At 44.2% G+C, this 20,402-nt stretch overlaps 2 protein-coding genes across 3 annotated transcripts in view; one reads left to right on the forward strand and one right to left on the reverse strand.

The window, feature by feature from the left end:
* Nucleotides 1-8,407, reverse strand: part of chid1 (chitinase domain containing 1) — a 13,296-nt gene extending 4,889 nt beyond the window's left edge. Inside the window, exons 1-9 of the mRNA XM_020456227.2 lie at nt 7,818-8,407; nt 6,937-7,086; nt 6,228-6,360; nt 5,998-6,042; nt 5,394-5,500; nt 4,937-4,998; nt 4,720-4,812; nt 1,804-1,902; nt 1,503-1,652 (exon numbers count right to left, since the gene is read on the reverse strand). Of these exons, the coding sequence (XP_020311816.2) occupies nt 1,503-1,652; nt 1,804-1,902; nt 4,720-4,812; nt 4,937-4,998; nt 5,394-5,500; nt 5,998-6,042; nt 6,228-6,360; nt 6,937-7,086; nt 7,818-7,946 (968 nt within the window). The 5' untranslated portion in view covers nt 7,947-8,407. The remainder of the gene's footprint in view (nt 1-1,502; nt 1,653-1,803; nt 1,903-4,719; nt 4,813-4,936; nt 4,999-5,393; nt 5,501-5,997; nt 6,043-6,227; nt 6,361-6,936; nt 7,087-7,817) is intronic.
* A 637-nt stretch (nt 8,408-9,044) lies between these two features.
* The window catches only part of ighmbp2 (immunoglobulin mu DNA binding protein 2), a 31,821-nt gene continuing 20,463 nt past the window's right edge, over nt 9,045-20,402 (forward strand). Inside the window, exons 1-6 of one of the 2 annotated variants that reach the window (XM_031801006.1) lie at nt 9,045-9,175; nt 11,070-11,152; nt 17,397-17,566; nt 17,686-17,881; nt 17,985-18,082; nt 18,924-19,087. In XM_031801006.1, coding sequence (XP_031656866.1) covers nt 11,076-11,152; nt 17,397-17,566; nt 17,686-17,881; nt 17,985-18,082; nt 18,924-19,087 — 705 coding nt within the window. In that variant the 5' untranslated portion in view covers nt 9,045-9,175; nt 11,070-11,075. Of the gene's footprint in view, nt 9,990-11,069; nt 11,153-17,396; nt 17,567-17,685; nt 17,882-17,984; nt 18,083-18,923; nt 19,088-20,402 lie in introns of both variants that reach the window. The other variant, XM_031801007.1, reaches the window with a different exon arrangement.

A 20,402-nucleotide genomic window follows, 5' to 3' on the forward strand; every position in this document is an offset into this window, starting at 1 on the left:
ATAGAGTAGAGAGGGTTGAAGGGGGACTGGAGGTGACACAGAGAGGGTGAAGGGGGACTGGAAAGTAGTGAACCACAGAAAGAGAGAGAGAGGGTTTGGTTGAAGGGGGTGCCTGGAAGAAGTGACACAGAGAGAGAGAGAGGGGTTGAAGGGGACGGCGGTGACAGAGAGAATGAGAGAGAGAGAGGGTTGAAAGGGGTACGGAAGTGACACAGAGAGAGAGGAGGGTTGAAGGGGGAACTGGAAGTGTACACAGAGAATGAGGAGAGAGGGTTGAAGGGGGAATGGAAGTGACACAGAGAATGAGAGAGAGAGAGGGTTGAAGGGGGACTGGAAGTGACACAGAGAATGAGAGAGAGAGAGGGTTGAAGGGGGACTGGAAGTGACACAGAGAATGAGAGAGAGAGGGTTGAAGGGGGACTGGAAGTGACACAGAGAATGAGAGAGAGAGAGGGTTGAAGGGGGACTGGAAGTGACAGAGAGAATGAGAGAGAGAGAGGGTTGAAGGGGGACTGGAGGTGACAGAGAGAATGAGAGAGAGAGAGGGTTGAAGGGGGACTGGAGGTGACAGAGAATGAGAGAGAGAGAGGGTTGAAGGGGGACTGGAAGTGACACAGAGAATGAGAGAGAGAGAGGGTTGAAGGGGGACTGGAGGTGACAGAGAGAATGAGAGAGAGAGAGGGTTGAAGGGGGACTGGAAGTGACACAGAGAATGAGAGAGAGAGGGGTTGAAGGGGGACTGGAAGTGACACAGAATGAGAGAGAGAGAGAGGGTTTGAAGGGGGACTGGAAGTGACACAGAGAATGAGAGAGAGAGAGAGAGGGTTGAAGGGGGACTGGAAGTGACACAGAGAGAATGAGAGAGAGAGAGAGAGGGTTGAAGGGGGACTGGAAGTGACACAGAGAGAGAGAGAGAGAGGTTGAAGGGTGACTGGAAGTGACAGAGAGAATGAGAGCGAGAGAGGGTTGAAGGGGGACTGGAGGTGACAGAGAGAGAGAGAGCGAGAGAGGGTTGAAGGGGGACTGGAGGTGACAGAGAAAGAGAGAGAGGGTTGAAGGGGGACTGGAGGTGACAGAGAATGAGAGAGAGAGAGAGGGTTGAAGGGGACTGGAGGTGACAGAGAGAGAATGAGAGAGAGAGAGGGTTGAAGGGGGACTGGAGGTGACACCGAGAGAATGAGAGAGAGAGAGGGTTGAAGGGGGACTGGAGGTGACACAGAGAGAATGAGAGAGAGAGAGGGTTGAAGGGGGACTGGAAGTGACAGAGAGAATGAGAGAGAGGGTTGAAGGGGGACTGGAAGTGACACAGAGAGAATGAGAGAGAGGGTTGAAGGGGGACTGGAAGTGACACAGAGAGAGAGAGGGTTGAAGGGGGACTGGAGGTGACACAGAGAGAGAGAGAGGGTTGAAGGGGGACTGGAGGTGAAGGGGACCTGGAAGTGACAGAGAGAATCTTCTGTATAGATTACTACTAGTATAGAGTATTATTAGGAGTATCCTACCTGCCCCCCAGCAGTGGTTCAGCTCCGTAGGTGGAGAAGTCCAGTCCATACAGGTTGAGTCCCAGCAGTATCTTGTGTCTCCATTGGTTGTTGGGGGACAACTCTAGAACACATTCTCTCAGCCAGGGTAGGGGGGAGCTGGGGCCCGGTCTAGGAGGGAAGAGAGAACCTGATTTAATGATATAGTAAGAACATGGGCGCCTATAACATCAGACAAAATATTCAGTGATGGTCATTTTACCATTATATATATATATTTTTTTATAAAGGATATGATTGTTTCAGTGAGAAGGAATCTTACCGTCCAGAGGAGAAGTCGTAGGTCATTAGACTGAATCCGTCCACTACAGGAGCTAACTGCTCAAACTGCCCCCTCCCGAACATCCCCGGCTGGCCTGAACTGATCACAACAGAAAGATTAAACTCCTCTCTCTCTCTCTCAGGATCAAACATGGTAGTAATTGTATTGCAGGGATTTTTCTGCGATTGAAATCCTTGAGCGGGCAGCCTAAGTATTTTTTACAGCCTAGAAAAACACTTTCAATGTCAATTAAAAAGTACTAAAAGCAGATGAGGTAGAAAAGATAATGGGGAATGTACACAATTAAAACTCACCTGTTGATTACCTGTTAAACTGCCACTATCAAATGTCTGGCAGTATTGAATGTTATGGTTAAAGTTTGATGATTCAAAGACACTGTTAATGATCTGTGACCCTGTGTCATTCTAGAGCAGCTGTTGTCTTCCTACAAGCCTCTCACTGGTGTCATTCTAGAGCAGCTGTTGTCCTACAAGCCTCTCACTGGTGTGATTCTAGAGCAGCTGTTGTCTTCCTACAAGCCTCTCTTACTGGTGTGATTCTAGAGCAGCTGTTGTCTTCCTACAAGCCTCTCTTACTGGTATGATTCTAGAGCAGCTGTTGTCTTCCTACAAGCCTCTCTCACTGGTGTGATTCTAGAGCAGCTGTTGTCTTCCTACAAGCCCCTCACTGGTGTGATTCTAGAGCAGCTGTTGTCTTCCTACAAGCCTCTCTTACTGGTATGATTCTAGAGCAGCTGTTGTCTTCCTACAAGCCTCTCTTACTGGTGTCATTCTAGAGCAGCTGTTGTCTTCCTACAAGCCTCTCTTACTGGTGTGATTCTAGAGCAGCTGTTGTCTTCCTACAAGCCTCTCTTACTGGTGTCATTCTAGAGCAGCTGTTGTCTTCCTACAAGCCTCTCTTACTGGTGTGATTCTAGAGCAGCTGTTGTCTTCCTACAAGCCTCTCACTGGTGTCATTCTAGAGCAGCTGTTGTCTTCCTACAAGCCTCTCTCACTGGTGTGATTCTAGAGCAGCTGTTGTCTTCCTACAAGCCTCTCTCACTGGTGTCATTCTAGAGCAGCTGTTGTCTTCCTACAAGCCTCTCTTACTGGTGTCATTCTAGAGCAGCTGTTGTCTTCCTACAAGCCTCTCTTACTGGTGTGATTCTAGAGCAGCTGTTGTCTTCCTACAAGCCTCTCTCACTGGTGTGATTCTAGAGCAGCTGTTGTCTTCCTACAAGCCTCTCTCACTGGTGTCATTCTAGAGCAGCTGTTGTCTTCCTACAAGCCTCTCTTACTGGTGTCATTCTAGAGCAGCTGTTGTCTTCCTACAAGCCTCTCTTACTGGTGTGATTCTAGAGCAGCTGTTGTCTTCCTACAAGCCTCTCACTGGTGTCATTCTAGAGCAGCTGTTGTCTTCCTACAAGCCTCTCTCACTGGTGTGATTCTAGAGCAGCTGTTGTCTTCCTACAAGCCTCTCTCACTGGTGTCATTCTAGAGCAGCTGTTGTCTTCCTACAAGCCTCTCTTACTGGTGTCATTCTAGAGCAGCTGTTGTCTTCCTACAAGCCTCTCTTACTGGTGTGATTCTAGAGCAGCTGTTGTCTTCCTACAAGCCTCTCTCACTGGTGTGATTCTAGAGCAGCTGTTGTCTTCCTACAAGCCTCTCTTACTGGTATGATTCTAGAGCAGATGTCTTCCTACAAGCCTCTCTCACTGGTGTGATTCTAGAGCAGCTGTTGTCTTCCTACAAGCCTCTCTTACTGGTGTGATTCTAGAGCAGCTGTTGTCTTCCTACAAGCCTCTCTTACTGGTATGATTCTAGAGCAGCTGTTGTCTTCCTACAAGCCTCTCTTACTGGTGTGATTCTAGAGCAGCTGTTGTCTTCCTACAAGCCTCTCTTACTGGTGTGATTCTAGAGCAGCTGTTGTCTTCCTACAAGCCTCTCTCACTGGTGTGATTCTAGAGCAGCTGTTGTCTTCCTACAAGCCTCTCTTACTGGTGTGATTCTAGAGCAGCTGTTGTCTTCCTACAAGCCTCTCTTACTGGTGTGATTCTAGAGCAGCTGTTGTCTTCCTACAAGCCTCTCTTACTGGTGTGATTCTAGAGCAGCTGTTGTCTTCCTACAAGCCTCTCTTACTGGTGTGATTCTAGAGCAGCTGTTGTCTTCCTACAAGCCTCTCTTACTGGTATGATTCTAGAGCAGCTGTTGTCTTCCTACAAGCCTCTCTTACTGGTGTGATTCTAGAGCAGCTGTTGTCTTCCTACAAGCCTCTCTTACTGGTGTGATTCTAGAGCAGCTGTTGTCTTCCTACAAGCCTCTCACTGGTGTGATTCTAGAGCAGCTGATATTGTCTGTATGGTGCCAATAGCCAGGGTCATTAGAGTTCCTACAGGATTTAGTGACATTGTTGACAGAACAGTGGATCCTGGTAGTGGTTTTCAAGTCCTTCTCTAGTTATACAGTTTTCTATGTTCCCATACTGGAGGTTGTCTCCCTGCTGCAACAGAGTGATTTTTCATTGACTTCATCCACAACTGCTCTCCTTTTTACCTTAACAGACCTAGACATTTTGTTTCATATAATCTAATTTTTGAGAACTAACAATTAACCAAATGAAAGCTAGACATGACTAAAATGACTAAAACAATGAATGTAACAGTATTGATTGTATGATGTTTGAGCAAAAGAACACAGCTTTAGTCAAGACAGAAAAGCAGAAAATATGCTTTAAATTTGCAACATTTTCTCTCAGTGCCGTAGAGACATCTGTAGAATTGCAGAAAATTGGATTAAAATTACACAGCCCTGGTCTCTAAAATGTTCTCAAATTCAGACAGGCTTTTGTGTTTTAATGATCTGATAAAATAGTAAATCAATCATGTTGTGATCTTTTTATGCCATCTGTATCGCCTACCTTGGTGTGACGGCTGGTGGAATGACCAGTACACAGTCCAGCTTCTTCTCCTTAAGAGCCTCACAGATGTGTGTAATCATGTGGACCAGCTCCCTGAATGGAATAGTGTTTAAAGTCAATACAAACCAAGGTTGTAAAAGTTGATTTTAAACTCTTCAGAGGGGTCGTTACCATGGATACGACAGGTCACGGTGTCATGTAGTGCTGTGTTACTCACGCTCTCTTGTTCCCTCCCAGCTGACTCCACAGCTCCAGCGTATAGCCATCAAAGCCTTCTGTCTGCAAAGGCAGAACACAATTAGGCCTTTACATTTGACATGTTAGTCATTCAGTATACACTCCTATGATATAAACAGTGGACGTCAACATCTGCAACAAACATTCACTTTGGGGTATATTACTATATGAGAATATTTACCGTTAAAAAAAAAAACATAACACATTCAACTTTTTTGGCAGTTGATAAACTGTTTTCAGTCTCACTTGCCAACTGATATGTGATATAAATGTACTATAATGCATTAGTATTATATTGTGAATTTAACTCCTTATATGCAGGCCCCATGGTCTAGTACCCCAGAGACCAGGGTTTGAGCCCCGTCTCCTCCTTTCCCATTTTGTCTCCCTCCTAGCTGTTTCTAATATCTGAACAAAGCATAAATGCTCATCCTTACCGTAGCTACGTTCACCATCTCAGTCCCCAGCTCCTCGATCTCATCCTCACTGCCCAGAACACTCATATAGTCCTGGTACGACCAGACGTCAAATAACAGACGAGGAACTGAGCGAAAAGAAGAGAAGCATCAGATGACGAAGGCCCTGTGTTTGGTTATCATGTGACAGAGAAAGATTATATCCTGTATTTTAAGCCTTATCCAGAAATAAGAATTACACCCAAAAAATGAAAGCATTTGTCTGAGGATGGTGCTGGAACATCTGATAGAAAAACAAAACGGGACAGTTTGATGAAAAATTCAGGCATGTCACATTATTACCAAACACAGGGACCCTTTTTAGGACAAGAGACCAGGAGAGTTTGATCAGGAGGAGAGTTTGATCAGGAGGAGAGTTTGATCAGGAGGAGAGTTTGATCAGGAGGAGAGTTTGATCAGGAGGAGAGTTTGATCAGGAGGAGAGTTTGATCAGGAGGAGAGTTTGATCAGGAGGAGAGTTTGATCAGGAGGAGAGTGATCATTGGAACTGAATGTGACTGATCGATACCATAGTGAGGTCATCTGGACTTCTTATTTAAATGGAAGCTGAGTTTAACACACTCACGCATTTTGATGTTTCTGTTTGCCTTCCGCACAGCTTTTACCCAACCTAGAAAAGAAGGAGAGTCTTTGAAAGACACAACTTTCTATATTTGCCATATACTCCCTTAGTACACATGTCTGACTATCACAACTCTGACAAGTCCTTAGTACACATTTCTTAGGCATCACAACTTTGTCTGACAACATCACAACTTTGTCTGGCTTTAATCTGGTTAGTCTATGACAGATTACCTGGGTCATGATCGTGTAGACCAGTGATATGGAAGCTCTCTGGTCCTCTCCGTCTCAGCTGAAGCCACACTGGAGACACGGAGGTCAGCTTGGAACCAAACACCTTGGCAACATCGTAACCATGAGAGTTCCACTGGAGGAAGAGAAATAAAGCAGAAGGGATATAGCAGAGGTTATATGAAGAATTGATTCAAAATGTATTCAAGGAGCCTATTGGTTAGATATAGCTCGTACACAACAGTAGTAAGAAGATAGTTACAATATTAAATACAGACATTAAATAGTAATAGAAGGGTGATCAGAATCACCCAGATAAACACATGGGTACCTGCAGGTAGCCTGGGTACCAGTCTGTATTGAGTTATCATGCCACTCCTTACCATGCTAAACATGGAGTACAAGGAGTGGAATATTAGTGAATCTGGTTCTGGATTCCAGGCTAACCTGCAGGCAGAAGATGGGCAACATTTCTGTAAAGGATAATGTGTCACTGTTGTTCAAAAGGTGACTGCAGCATTCAGTCTGGTTTAACCAGACTCTAAACCAACACACCAACCTGCTTTTAGAGACTTACACAGCGCCTGACTTAGGCTGAAATAGGTGCCGGTACTGTATATATTTAGGTGCAGGAACTCTGCAATACTTATAAGCTAATCATTTTTATAAGAGGTGCAGGAACTTCCCATCCCAAATCAAGCACTGCACTTACAGGAGTTATATACCCCAGTACGGGCCCTTGGAACGTGTGTTGAGTCGCAGCCTGTTGGCAGTATCTCCTCTCCTCCTTTACGATGTCCTTCCACTGAGGGTCAGTAACAACCAGACCTCGCTCCAGCACCGACCGCTCTGCCTGGGACGTCTGATATAATAATAAACCAACACAAGAAACAACTATTTGCATGTGTAGTTGTACAACCAAACAAACTGTAGTCTCCAAGGTTGGGGTCCATTTGAATTTGAAGGCTGTCAATTCAGGAAGTAAACTGAAATTCCAACTCAATCATTGAAAAATGGGCATATATTTTCAGTGATTTCCACAATAACCTGAAAAAAAGGGCATATATTTTCAATGATTTTCTCAATAACCTGAAAAAAAGGGCATATATTTTCAATGATTTTCTCAATAACCTGAAAAAAAAAACTGTACATCTATTTCTAAAGATGTTCAGTTTCTTGGATTTGAACTTCAAATCACTTCCTGAATTGGCTGCCTTCAATTACAATTGACCCCAACCCTGGTTGTCTTGTTGCCAGACTTGTGGAGCTGTGAGGAAGATACAGCAACTGTGGGTACTGGGATGAGACTAACTAAATAAACACTGACAATATATATAATGAATTCATTGTGGTCTATGTCCATTCTACAATACTGGTAATTTACTGAAATCAGAACTGGGTAGAGGGGGAATACAAAGTCCACCCCCCCCCCCCCCCCCACACACACACATGGGCTGAGCCCTAGCGAGGACACTTAACTCCTGTGTCCGTAGGCATAGCTCATTGAGCCCGTTACACTGGTTCCAGGATGCAAAATACTGATGCCACCACTCGTCCTCATCATAAAATCACCACTATCCTCCTCTTCCTCACCTCTGGCTCCTGTGTTTTGGAGTCCTTCTTCTTGGCATCAGTCCTGGACAGCGTAGCACCAACATAGCTGACCAACAGGGTAGACAGTATGGTGTGTAGCACAATGATTAACGTCGCTTCTACTCTCATCTCTCCTCTGAGTCAAGCTACACATAGACAGGAATGGGACCAATTGCTGCTACTGCAGTTGGCTGCATCAACACGAACTGAATTTATTTTTTGATTTCTAGCTACCCACTCAGATAATTACAAGTTCTAGCAAGTGTGATACAGGAAACTGTGTCGGAAGCATTTGCGAGTTCCGGCAAGAAGCACCCCTGCCTGGCTAGAGTTACGATGTTAATGTTGTCAAGTCAGCTGAACACCCAATGATGCATGGTGCCCACAGCCAATTCAACGTTTTGATATGAATTATAACCGTTGAGAAATCACGAATATACTAGTAATCTCACTCAACTCTACTCATGAAGTTGCAGGTCCTTGTGGCTGTGTATACCATAGAGAATGATAGAGGCCTCTAGTAGCCAAAAGGCCATGTTAACATGTATTAGTATGGGCAGCGACATTGAGAGCTTCCACCATTTTAATATGGTCAACTGGGTGGGACTTCCAACGTTATTGGCTGAACCCTCCTGGTGACCCTGTTGGAGTCATGTCCAACAGGGTCATCAGGAAGAATAAGCCAATCAAGATGTTTGTTTTTTTAATTACATAAATGCTTCAATATTCACAAACAGTGACGTTAGCTAATGAAGATGTTAGACCAAAATGTATAATATCTCCTCAGCCTGTGTTTACCAAAGACCTTGTTTTTGGCATTTATCCCCCCAAAAAATACAAAAACTACATTCATTTTCCCGTAGACTTTGTCCAATGAACCATGGCGGAGTTAGCGCCATTACTATTGTTCTTTATTGCACTGCCTGTGCGCAGACGACATAATAGAAACGATATAGGGATGCTTTCTCTATCCTTCTCTATGGTGTGTACGAGCTGTTTGACAGCAAACTGCCAGAAAAAAAAGAAGAAGAGACACTTCCTGGTCCTCCAATTCTAGTTTGCAAAATAAGAGTTTTGTATTTAGAACTTTTGCTCATGGAAGTCGCACAATGAAATAAGCACATATTACAACATACAACATTTACAGGAAAAAAAATCAAAGGACAGAGAATAATCTTTTTTTTTGTTGGTAGCAAATTAAATAAAATGTAGATGAATTTAGAAACGTTCATCCTAACCCAACGCTCCAGCTCAGCAGGTGGCGATATACCTTAGACGTGTTTGCAACGAAATGACGCATTAATCCACTGAAGAGGAAAATAATGAATTTGCTCAACTCGAACTGATTCAACAAGCAGGTAGTTTTTTGGTTTTACCTACACTAGTTTGCTTTCGTTGTAGAACGGATAGTTAATAAGCAGTTGGGAATTCTAGTTGACACTGTTAATCTGCCGTTCCTTGTGTTATTGTCTTAAATGAAATGACAGTAGCAGCTATATATCTATGGTAGGCTAGCTAGTTAGCTGGCTCTTTTAACGTGCACCTGTCCCTGTAAAAATAATCCGCGTTTCAGTAAAATAGCCAGTTAATTTTCAACCGCAGTCCCTGGGCAGGTTATTAAAAACAATTCCATTAGCAGTCCAGACAGACCGTGAGAGAGCACCCAGAACAACATAGGACAAGTAGCATGCAGACAGAGAAATAGCACAACAAGCAATAAAACATAATACAATAAATCAACCAAAAAGTGTTTATAACACCTCACAAGCTACATGAAAAGCGGCAATACACAGCTAGTAATTATGTGCACAAGTCCGATTGTCCTTTAGCCGCGTCTTAATGTTTTGTTTGTGAAGGTACTGTAGTTGGTGCACTGTATATACAAAAGTATGTGGACACCCGTTCAAATGAGTGGATTCGGCTATTTCAGCCACACCTGTTACTGACAGGTGTTTGAAGTAGAGTACACAGCCATGCAATCTCCATAGACAAACACTGGCAGTAGAATGGCAGCAGAAGAGCTCAGTGACTTTCAACGTGGCGCCGTCATAGGATGCCAGCTTGTCAACAAGTCAGTTCAACAAATGTCTGCCCAGCTAGAGCTGCCCCGGTCAACTGTACATGTTGTGAAGTGGAAACGTCTAGGAGCAACAACGGCTCAGCCATGAAATGGTAGGCCACACAAAACGGGTCCTTGGTTATAACACTCACTACCGAGTTCCAAACTGCCTTTGGAAGAAACTTAAGCACAATAACTGTTTGTCTGTAGCTTCATGAAATGGGTTTCCATGGCTGAGCAGCCGCACACAAGCCTAAGATCACCATGCGCCAAGCATCGGCTGGAGTGGTGTAAAGCTCATTGCCATTGGACTCTGGATCAGTGGAAACATGTTCTCTGGAGTGAAGAATCATGCTTCACTATCTGGCAGTATGACGGAAGAATCTGGGTTTGGGGGATGTCAGGAGAACGCAACCTGTCCCAATGCATAGTGCAGACTGTAAAGTTTGGTGGAGTTATAATGGTCTGTGGCTGTTTTGGGGGGGTTTGTGCTAGGCCCCTTAGTTCCAGTGACGTTACAGTGACATTATACAGTATACAGTGACATTCTAGATGATTCTGAGCTTCCATCTTTGTGGCAACAGTTTGAGGAAGGCTCTTTCATGTTAAAGCATGACAATGCCCCCGTGCACAAAGCAAGGCCCATGGAGAAATGGTTTGTTGAGATCGGTGTGGAAGAACTTGACTGGCTTGCACAGAGCCCTGACCTCAACCCAAACAAACATCTTTGGTATGAATTGGAACGCAGAGTGCGAGCCAGGCCTAATTGCCCAACATCAGTGCTCGACCTCATTAATGCTCTTGTGGCTGAATGGAATTGGGGGATACAAGATTTCCCAACTCAGGAGCTCATACTGTGTGAGGATGTTACAGTGATGTCTATCCAGCACTCTGAGAGCCTGTTGTAGACCGACTGAATGGGTTTTAATGTTGTAAATCAAGCTGTTCATTCATTGCATGGCTTGTTTTGTTTGCAACCTTCTGCTCCTAATGCATGACAACTTCAAATAGAATCTAAATGTAAGCGTGAGCTACCTACCCATTACAGTTTGTCAGGAGCACCCTATCAGCTCTACCCACGACACAACCATTCATCATGTTTCTGCAACCTCAGTAGGATCAGTCAATCAAATGTATTTATAAAGCCCTTTTTTTAAAAACTTAAACTGTTCATTATGTTTGTGTCATTTCAGTGAGAAATGGAGGTGGAATGCTTTGTGTCCAAGACCCTAGAGCTCCTTCAGGAGGAGAGAGAAGCAGAGATCGAGGAGACCAAGTATGTATTTAACTCTTATATTAGAATCATATCGTGTTTGTTAAATGCTGACTGACAAGCCCACAAACCAACAATGCAGTTAAGAAAAAATAAGTGTTAAAAGTATTTACTAAATAAATAAAAATGAAGGACAAATAACATAATTAAAGAGCAGTAACAAGGCTATATACAGGGTATTACGGTACAGAGTCAATGTGGAGGCTATATACAGGGTATTACGGTACAGAGTCAATGTGGAGGCTATATACAGGGGGTACCGGTACAGAGTCAATGTGGAGGCTTTATACAGGGGGTACCGGTACAGAGTCAATGTGGAGGCTATATACAGGGGGTACCGGTACAGAGTCAATGTGGAGGCTATATACAGGGTATTATGGTACAGAGTCAATGTGGAGGCTATATACAGGGTATTACGGTACAGAGTCAATGTGGAGGCTATATACAGGGTATTACGGTACAGAGTCAATGTGGAGGCTATATACAGGGTGTTACGGTACAGAGTCAATGTGGAGGCTATATACAGGGTATTACGGTACAGAGTCAATGTGGAGGCTATATACAGGGTATTACGGTACCGAGTCAATGTGGAGGTAATATACAGGGTATTACGGTACAGAGTCAATGTGGAGGCTATATACAGGGTATTACGGTACAGAGTCAATGTGGAGGCTATATACAGGGTATTACGGTACAGAGTCAATGTGGAGGCTATATACAGGGTATTACGGTACAGAGTCAATGTGGAGGCTATATACAGGGTATTACGGTACAGAGTCAATGTGGAGGCTATATACAGGGTATTACGGTACCGAGTCAATGTGGAGGTAATATACAGGGTATTACGGTACAGAGTCAATGTGGAGGCTATATACAGGGTATTACGGTACAGAGTCAATGTGGAGGCTATATACAGGGTATTACGGTACAGAGTCAATGTGGAGGCTATATACAGGGTATTACGGTACAGAGTCAATGTGGAGGCTATATACAGGGTGTTACGGTACAGAGTCAATGTGGAGGCTATATACAGGGTATTACGGTACAGAGTCAATGTGGAGGCTATATACAGGGTATTACGGTACCGAGTCAATGTGGAGGTAATATACAGGGTATTACGGTACAGAGTCAATGTGGAGGCTATATACAGGGTATTACGGTACAGAGTCAATGTGGAGGCTATATACAGGGTATTACGGTACAGAGTCAATGTGGAGGCTATATACAGGGTATTACGGTACAGAGTCAATGTGGAGGCTATATACAGGGTATTACGGTACAGAGTCAATGTGGAGGCTATATACAGGGTATTACGGTACCGAGTCAATGTGGAGGTAATATACAGGGTATTACGGTACAGAGTCAATGTGGAGGCTATATACAGGGTATTACGGTACAGAGTCAATGTGGAGGCTATATACAGGGTATTACGGTACAGAGTCAATGTGGAGGCTATATACAGGGTATTACGGTACAGAGTCAATGTGGAGGCTATATACAGGGTATTACGGTACAGAGTCAATGTGGAGGCTATATACAGGGTATTACGGTACAGAGTCAATGTGGAGGCTATATACAGGGTGTTACGGTACAGAGTCAATGTGGAGGCTATATACAGGGTATTACGGTACCGAGTCAATGTGGAGGCTATATACAGGGGGTACCGGTACAGAGTCAATGTGGAGGCTATATACAGGGTATTACGGTACAGAGTCAATGTGGAGGCTATATACAGGGTATTACGGTACAGAGTCAATGTGGAGGCTATATACAGGGTGTTACGGTACAGAGTCAATGTGGAGGCTATATACAGGGTATTACGGTACAGAGTCAATGTGGAGGCTATATACAGGGTATTACGGTACAGAGTCAATGTGGAGGCTATATACAGGGGGTACCGGTACAGAGTCAATGTGGAGGCTATATACAGGGTATTACGGTACAGAGTCAATGTGGAGGCTATATACAGGGTATTACGGTACAGAGTCAATGTGGAGGCTATATACAGGGTATTACGGTACAGAGTCAATGTGGAGGCTATATACAGGGTATTACGGTACAGAGTCAACATGGAGGCTATATACAGGGTATTACGGTACAGAGTCAATGTAGAGGCTATATACAGGGGGTACTGGTACAGAGTCAATGTGGAGGCTATATACAGGGGGCACCGGTACAGAGTCAATGTGGAGGCTATATACAGGGTATTACGGTACAGAGTCAATGTGGAGGCTATATACAGGGTATTACGGTACAGAGTCAATGTGGAGGCTATATACAGGGTGTTACGGTACAGAGTCAATGTGGAGGCTATATATATATTTTTTAACCTTTATTTAACCAGGCAAGTCAGTTAAGAAGAAATTCTTATTTTCAATGACTGCCTAGGAACAGTGGATTAACTAACTGGTCTAGGAACAGTGGATTAACTAACTGGTCTAGGAACAGTGGGTTAACTGGTCTAGGAACAGTGGATTAACTAACTGGTCTAGGAACAGTGGGTTAACTGGTCTAGGAACAGTGGATTAACTAACTGGTCTAGGAACAGTGGATTAACTAACTGGTCTAGGAACAGTGGGTTAACTGGTCTAGGAACAATGGGTTAACTGCCTGTTCAGGGGCAGAACAACATATATTTGTACCTTGTCAGCTCGGGGGTTTGAACTTGCAACCTTCCGGTTACTAGTCCAACGCTCTAACCACTAGGCTACCCTGCTGCACCATATACAGGGATTATCGGTACAGACTCAATGTGGAGGCTATATACAGGGTGTTACGGTACAGAGTCAATGTGGAGGCTATATACAGGGGGTACAGAGTCAGTGTGCAGGGGCACCGGTTAGTTGAGGTAATATGTAGGTAGAGGTGAAGTGACTGCATAGATAATAAACCTGAGAGTAGCAGTAGTGTAAAAATGGGGCGGGGGTGACAATGCAAATAGTCTGGGTAGCCATTTGATTACCTGTTCAGGAGTGTTATGGCTTGGGGGTAGAAGTTGTTAAGAAGCCTTTTGGTCCTAGACTTGGCTCTCTGGTACCACTTGTGGTACTGGACCGTACGCACTACCCTCTGTAGTTCCTTGCAGGCGCGGGCTTGAAGCTCTCAACCTGCTCCACTACAGACCCGTTGATTAGCATTGGGGTGTGATCAGCCCTCCTTTTCCTGTAGTCCACGATCATCTCCTTTGTCTTGATCACGTTGAGGGAGAGGTTGTTGTCCTGGCACCACACTACCAAGTCTCTGACCTCCTCCCTATAGGCTGTCTCATCGTTGTTGGTGATCAGGCCTACCACTGTTGTGTCATCAGCAAACTTAATGATGGTGTTGGAGTCGTGTTTGGCCATGCAGTCGTGGGTGAACAGGGAGTATAGGAGGGGATTAAGCACGCACCCCTGAGGGGCCCCGGTGTTGAGGATCAGCATGGCAGGTGTTTAGTCCCAGGGTCCTTAGCTTATTGATTAGCTTAGAGGGCACTATGGTGTGGAACTCTGAACTGGTCAATGAATAGTATTCTCACGTAGGTGTTCCTTTTGTGCAGGTGGGAAAGGGCAGGGTGGAGTGCAATGACGATTGCATTATCCATGGATTTCTTTTGGGGCGGTATGCAATTTGGAGTGGGTCTAGGGTTTCTAGGATAATGGTGTGAGCCATGACCAGCCTTTCAAGCCACTTCATGACTACAAACGTGAGTGCTACAGGTTGGTATTTAAGTTGTTCTTCGGCACTATGGTGGTCTGCTTAAAACATGTTGGTAGAGACTCTGTTCGGGACAGATTGAAAATGTCAGTGAAGACACTTGCCAGTTGGTCTGTGCATGCTTGAAGCACACATCTTGGTAATCCGTCTGGCCCTGCGGCTTTGTGAATGTTGCCCTGCTTAAAGGTCTTGTTCGCATCTGCTATGTAAAGCATGATCACGCACTCGTCCGGAACAGCTGGTGCTCTCATGCATGCTTCTGTGTTGCTTGCCTCAAAGGGCGTATTGAAGTCACTTAGATTGTCTGGTAGGATCATGTCACTGGGCAGCTCAAAACTGTGCTTCCCTTTGTAGTCCGTAATAGTTTGTGAGCCCTGAAACATCCGACGAGCGTCGAAGCCGGTGTAGTAGGATTCAATCTTAGTCCTGTATTGATGCTTTGCCTGTTTGATGGTTCTTCGGAGGGCATAGTGGGATTTCTTATAAGCGTCCGGATTACGCGGAACCCAAACCGGCTGCGCATGCGCATCATAATAAATGTATTTTGTCCCCCCACACTAAACGCGATCACGACACGCAGGTTAAATTATCAAAACAAACTCTGAACCAATTACATTAATTTGGGGGCAGGTCGAAAAAGTATTAAACATGTATGGCAATTTAGCTAGCTAGCTTGCTATTGCAAGCTAATTTGTCCTATTTAGCTAGCTGGCTTGCTGTTGCTAGCTAATTTGTCCTGGGATATAAACATTGAGTTGTTATTTTACCTGAAGTGCACAAGGTCCTCTACTCCGCCAATTAATCCACACACAAAACGGTCAACCCGAATCGTAACTGGTCATCTTTCCTCCTTCTAGGCTTTTTCTTCTCTTGACTTTATCTTGCGATTGGCAACTTTCATAAATTACCGCCATCGACATCGTTCATCTTTCAGTCACCCACGTGGGTATAACCAATGAGGAGATGGCACATGGGTACCTGCTTCTATAAACCAATGAGGAGATGGGAGAGGCAGGACTTGCAGCGCGATCTGCTTCAGAAATAGAACTGACTTCTATTTTAGCCCTTGACAACGCTCGTTGGCACAATAATTGAATAACATTTCGAAATCTATTTTGCAACGCTTGCGTGGTGGTGTAGTCAGCCTGTTAGTCTCCCGCTCCTTGAAAGCGGCAGCTCTAACCTTTAGCTCAGTGCGGATGTTGCCTGTAATCCATGGCTTCTGGTTGGGGTATGTACGTTCGGTTGGGGTATGACGTCATCGATGCACTTATTAATGAAGCCGGTGACTGAGGTGGTATGCCATCGGAAGAATCCCGGAACTTATTCCAGTCTGTGCTGGCAAAACAGTCCTGTAGCTTAGCATCTGCGTCATCTGACCACTTCCGTATTGAGCGAGTCACTGGTACTTCCTGCTGTAGTTGTTGCTTGTAACCAGGAATCAGGAGGGTAGCATTATGGTCAGATTTTCCAAATGAAGGGTGAGGGAGAGCTTTGTACGCATCTCTGTGTGTGGTGTAGAGTTACATTTTTATTTATTTATTTTTCCTCTCTGGTTGCACATTTAACATGCTGGTAGAAATGAGGTAAAACAGATTTAAGATTCCCTGCATTAAAGTCCCCGGCCACTAGGAGCACCGCCTCTGGGTGAAAATGTTCTTGTTTGCTTATGGCCTTATACATTGAGTGCAGTCTTAATGCCAGCATCGGTTTGTGGTGGTAAATAGATGGCTACAAATAATATAGATGAAAACTCTCTTGGTAGATAGTGTGGTCTACAGCTTATCATAAGGTACTCTACCTCAGGCGAGTATTGAGACTTCATTAATATTAGATTTCATGCACCAGCTGTTATTCACAAATAGACACAGACCACCACACCTCCTCTTACCAGAGGCAGCTGTTCTCTCTTCCAGATGCACCGAAAACCCAGCCAGCTGTATGTTATCCATGTTGTCGTTCAGCCACGACTCGGTGAAACACAAGATATTACCATTTTTAATGTCCCGTTGGTAGGATAGTGTTGATCGGAGCTCATCCAGTTTATTATCCAATGATTGCACGTTGGCTAATAGGACTGATGGTAGAGGCAGATACTTCCAAGGCACCTACGTCCCCTATATCTCTGTCTCTTCAACATGCAAATGATAGGAATGTGGCCCCCACAGGAGCCAGAATGTGGGGCCCCACAGGAGCCAGAATGTGGGGCCCCACAGGAGCCAGAATGTGGGGCCCCACAGGAGCCAGAATGTGGGGCCCCACAGGAGCCAGAATGTGGGGCCCCACAGGAGCCAGAATGTGGGGCCCCACAGGAGCCAGAATGTGGGGCCCCACAGGAGCCAGAATGTGGGCCCCTGGCCCCTTCCATAACCACTGTCGTTTTCTATTGAAGACCCCATCCAACGGAACCATGCAAAACTAACCATGTTTCCTTTCTGTAGTTGTTTTTAAAGATGTTTTGTTCAGAATGCATTGTGTTGGTTGCTAAATGAATTGCCTCATTGAGGACATTGAAGTGTTCTGAATGTTTCCTCTTGTTGTGTACCTGCAGGCTATGGCAGGAGAATGTCTCTCTGAAAGATCTCCAGAGTAAAGGCGTTTGTCTCCTGAAGCTGCAGATAGGAAGCCAGTCAACTGGCCTTTATGGACGATCACTACTCCTTCTGGAACCCAGAAAACACATGGGTGTCTCTGTGCTGCCTAGCAACAACTTTGGACCCGGTAAGAACGGCCTATGGCCATAGGAGTTGGCAAAAAGCACATACAGGTCTATGAAAAGGCTATTTACATAGACTGAACTAAATCACTAACTCTCTGATTGGTTTTGTCTGTGGTTGCAGGAGACATAGTGGGTCTGTATGACCTGGATGGCTGTAAGCCGTCCTCCCAGCTGTGTACTGGTGTCGTGACCCGCATCAGTCAGTCAGCTGTCACCGTGGCCTGTGAGGACTCGCCGGACGGACTCAACCTGGACACAGACGCTCTGTACAACCTCATGAAGCTGGCTAACGATGTCACGTACAAACGCATGAAAAAGTTAGTAAGAGAACCTATGCCTGAGCTTAACCGTTACCCTGATCTCAACACTAACCTAACTCTGACTCTAATCCTTACCTATTCCATTACTTGTTGTCCGCAGGGCCTTGAACACTCTGAATGGGTACAGCAGTGGACCAGCCTCGGATTTGATCAGTGTTCTCTTTGGCTATTCAGAACCTGGCTCTATAGCACAACCAAGTAAGGCTTCCTCTCAGGAATATGTTATGAGCTTACTGTATCACACCAGAGCTGGAATTATACTCTCTGAAATAGAAGAATGTGAAAATGATTTGCCTTTGTGATTTTGGACATCAGAAAAAATATTCACCAAAAAAACAAAACAAAAACTCAGATGCAATTATAAGATTGACAATTATAAGATTGACAATTATAAGATTGACAATTATAAGATTGACAATTATAAGATTGACAATTATAAGATTGACAATTATAAGATTGACAATTATAAGATTGACAATTATAAGATTGACAATTATAAGATTGACAATTATAAGATTGACAATTATAAGATTGACAATTATAAGATTGACAATTATAAGATTGACAATTATAAGATTGACAATTATAAGATTGACAATTATAAGATTGACAATTATAAGATTGACAATTATAAGATTGACAATTATAAGATTGACAATTATAAGATTGACAATTATAAGATTGACAATTATAAGATTGACAATTATAAGATTGACAATTATAAGATTGACAATTATAAGATTGACAATTATAAGATTGACAATTATAAGATTGACAATTATAAGATTGACAATTATAAGATTGACAATTATAAGATTGACAATTATAAGATTGACAATTATAAGATTGACAATTATAAGATTGACAATTATAAGATTGACAATTATAAGATTGACAATTATAAGATTGACAATTATAAGATTGACAATTATAAGATTGACAATTATAAGATTGACAATTATAAGATTGACAATTATAAGATTGACAATTATAAGATTGACAATTATAAGATTGACAATTATCGCTCTTCTTTGTTCAGATGATCTGTCTTTCCTGAACAGTGGTCTGGATGAGTCTCAGAGACAGGCGGTGTCGTTTGCTCTGTCTCAGAGAGAGGTAGCTGTAATACACGGGCCACCAGGTACCGGCAAGACAACCACTGTGGTGGAAATCATCCTACAAGTGGTCAAACGGGGACAGAAGGTACAGTGTCATTGGTCCATTCTTATCAAGACAATTATCAAGTACTGGTAATCTTATAGCAAACAAGTCCATATGTTATATTGAAAAAAATTGCAGAATCTGGCATGGTTTAGGTAATCCTTTAAATATGGTTTAGGTAATCCCTTTAAATATATATGGTTTAGGTAATCCCTTTAAATATATATGGTTTAGGTAATCCCTTTAAATATGGTTTAGGTAATCCTTTGTAATCACACTTAGACCAGACTTTGACTCTAATTGGTAACCGAGCTACATACCCCAACCAGAAGCCATGATCTACACTGAGCTAAAGGCCAGAGCTGCCGCTTTCAATGAGCGGGGGACTAATCCGGACACTTATAATACATCCCGCTACGTCCTCAGACTAACCATCAAACAGGCCAAGCGTCTATACAGGACTAAGATCCTGCTACACCGGCAATGACGCTCGGCGGATGTGGCAGGGCTTTAAGTCCACAAAGGGAAAACCAGACGCGAGCTGCCCAGTGAGGCGCGCCAGACGAGCTAAATCTATTTTATGCTCGCTTCGAAGCAAGTAACACTGAAACATGCATGAGAGCTCCAGCTGTAGCGGACGACTGTGTGATAACGCTCTCAGTAGAAGATGTGATCAAGACCTTTAAACAGGTCAACATTCACAAGGCCACAGGGCCAGACGGATTACCAGGACGTATGCTCAGAGCATGCGCTGACCAACTGGCAAGTTTCTTCACTGACATTTTCAACCTCTCCCTGACGGAGTCTGTTATACCTACATGTTTCAAACAGACCACCATAGTCTCTGTGCCCAAGAAAGCGAAGGTAACCTGCCTAAATAACTACCGCCCCAACAGATCCACAGATGACTCACTCTCAATCACACTCCACACTGCCCTACCAGGACAAAAGGAGCACCTATGTGAGAATGCAATTCATTGACTCCAGCTCAGCGTTCAACACCATAGTGCCCTCAAAGCTCATTACTAAGCTAAGGACCCTGGGACTAAACAACTCCCTCTGCAACTGGATCCTGGACTTCCTGATGGGTCGCCCTGAGGTGGTAAGGGTATGCAACAACACATCTGCCACACTGATCCTCAACACAGGGGCCCCTCAGGGGTGCGTGCTCAGTCTGCTCCTGTACTCCCTGTTCACCCACGAATGCGTGGCCGCGCAGGACTCCAACACAATCATTAAGTTTGCTGACGACACTGGTGATAGGCCTGATCACCGACAACAATGAGACAGCCTATAGGGAGGTCGGAGACCTGGCAGTGTGGTGCCAGGACAACAACCTGTCCCTCAACGTGATCAA

This window comes from Oncorhynchus kisutch, linkage group LG22, assembly GCF_002021735.2.
Source record: "Oncorhynchus kisutch isolate 150728-3 linkage group LG22, Okis_V2, whole genome shotgun sequence".
NCBI classification, from domain to species: Eukaryota; Metazoa; Chordata; class Actinopteri; order Salmoniformes; family Salmonidae; genus Oncorhynchus; species Oncorhynchus kisutch.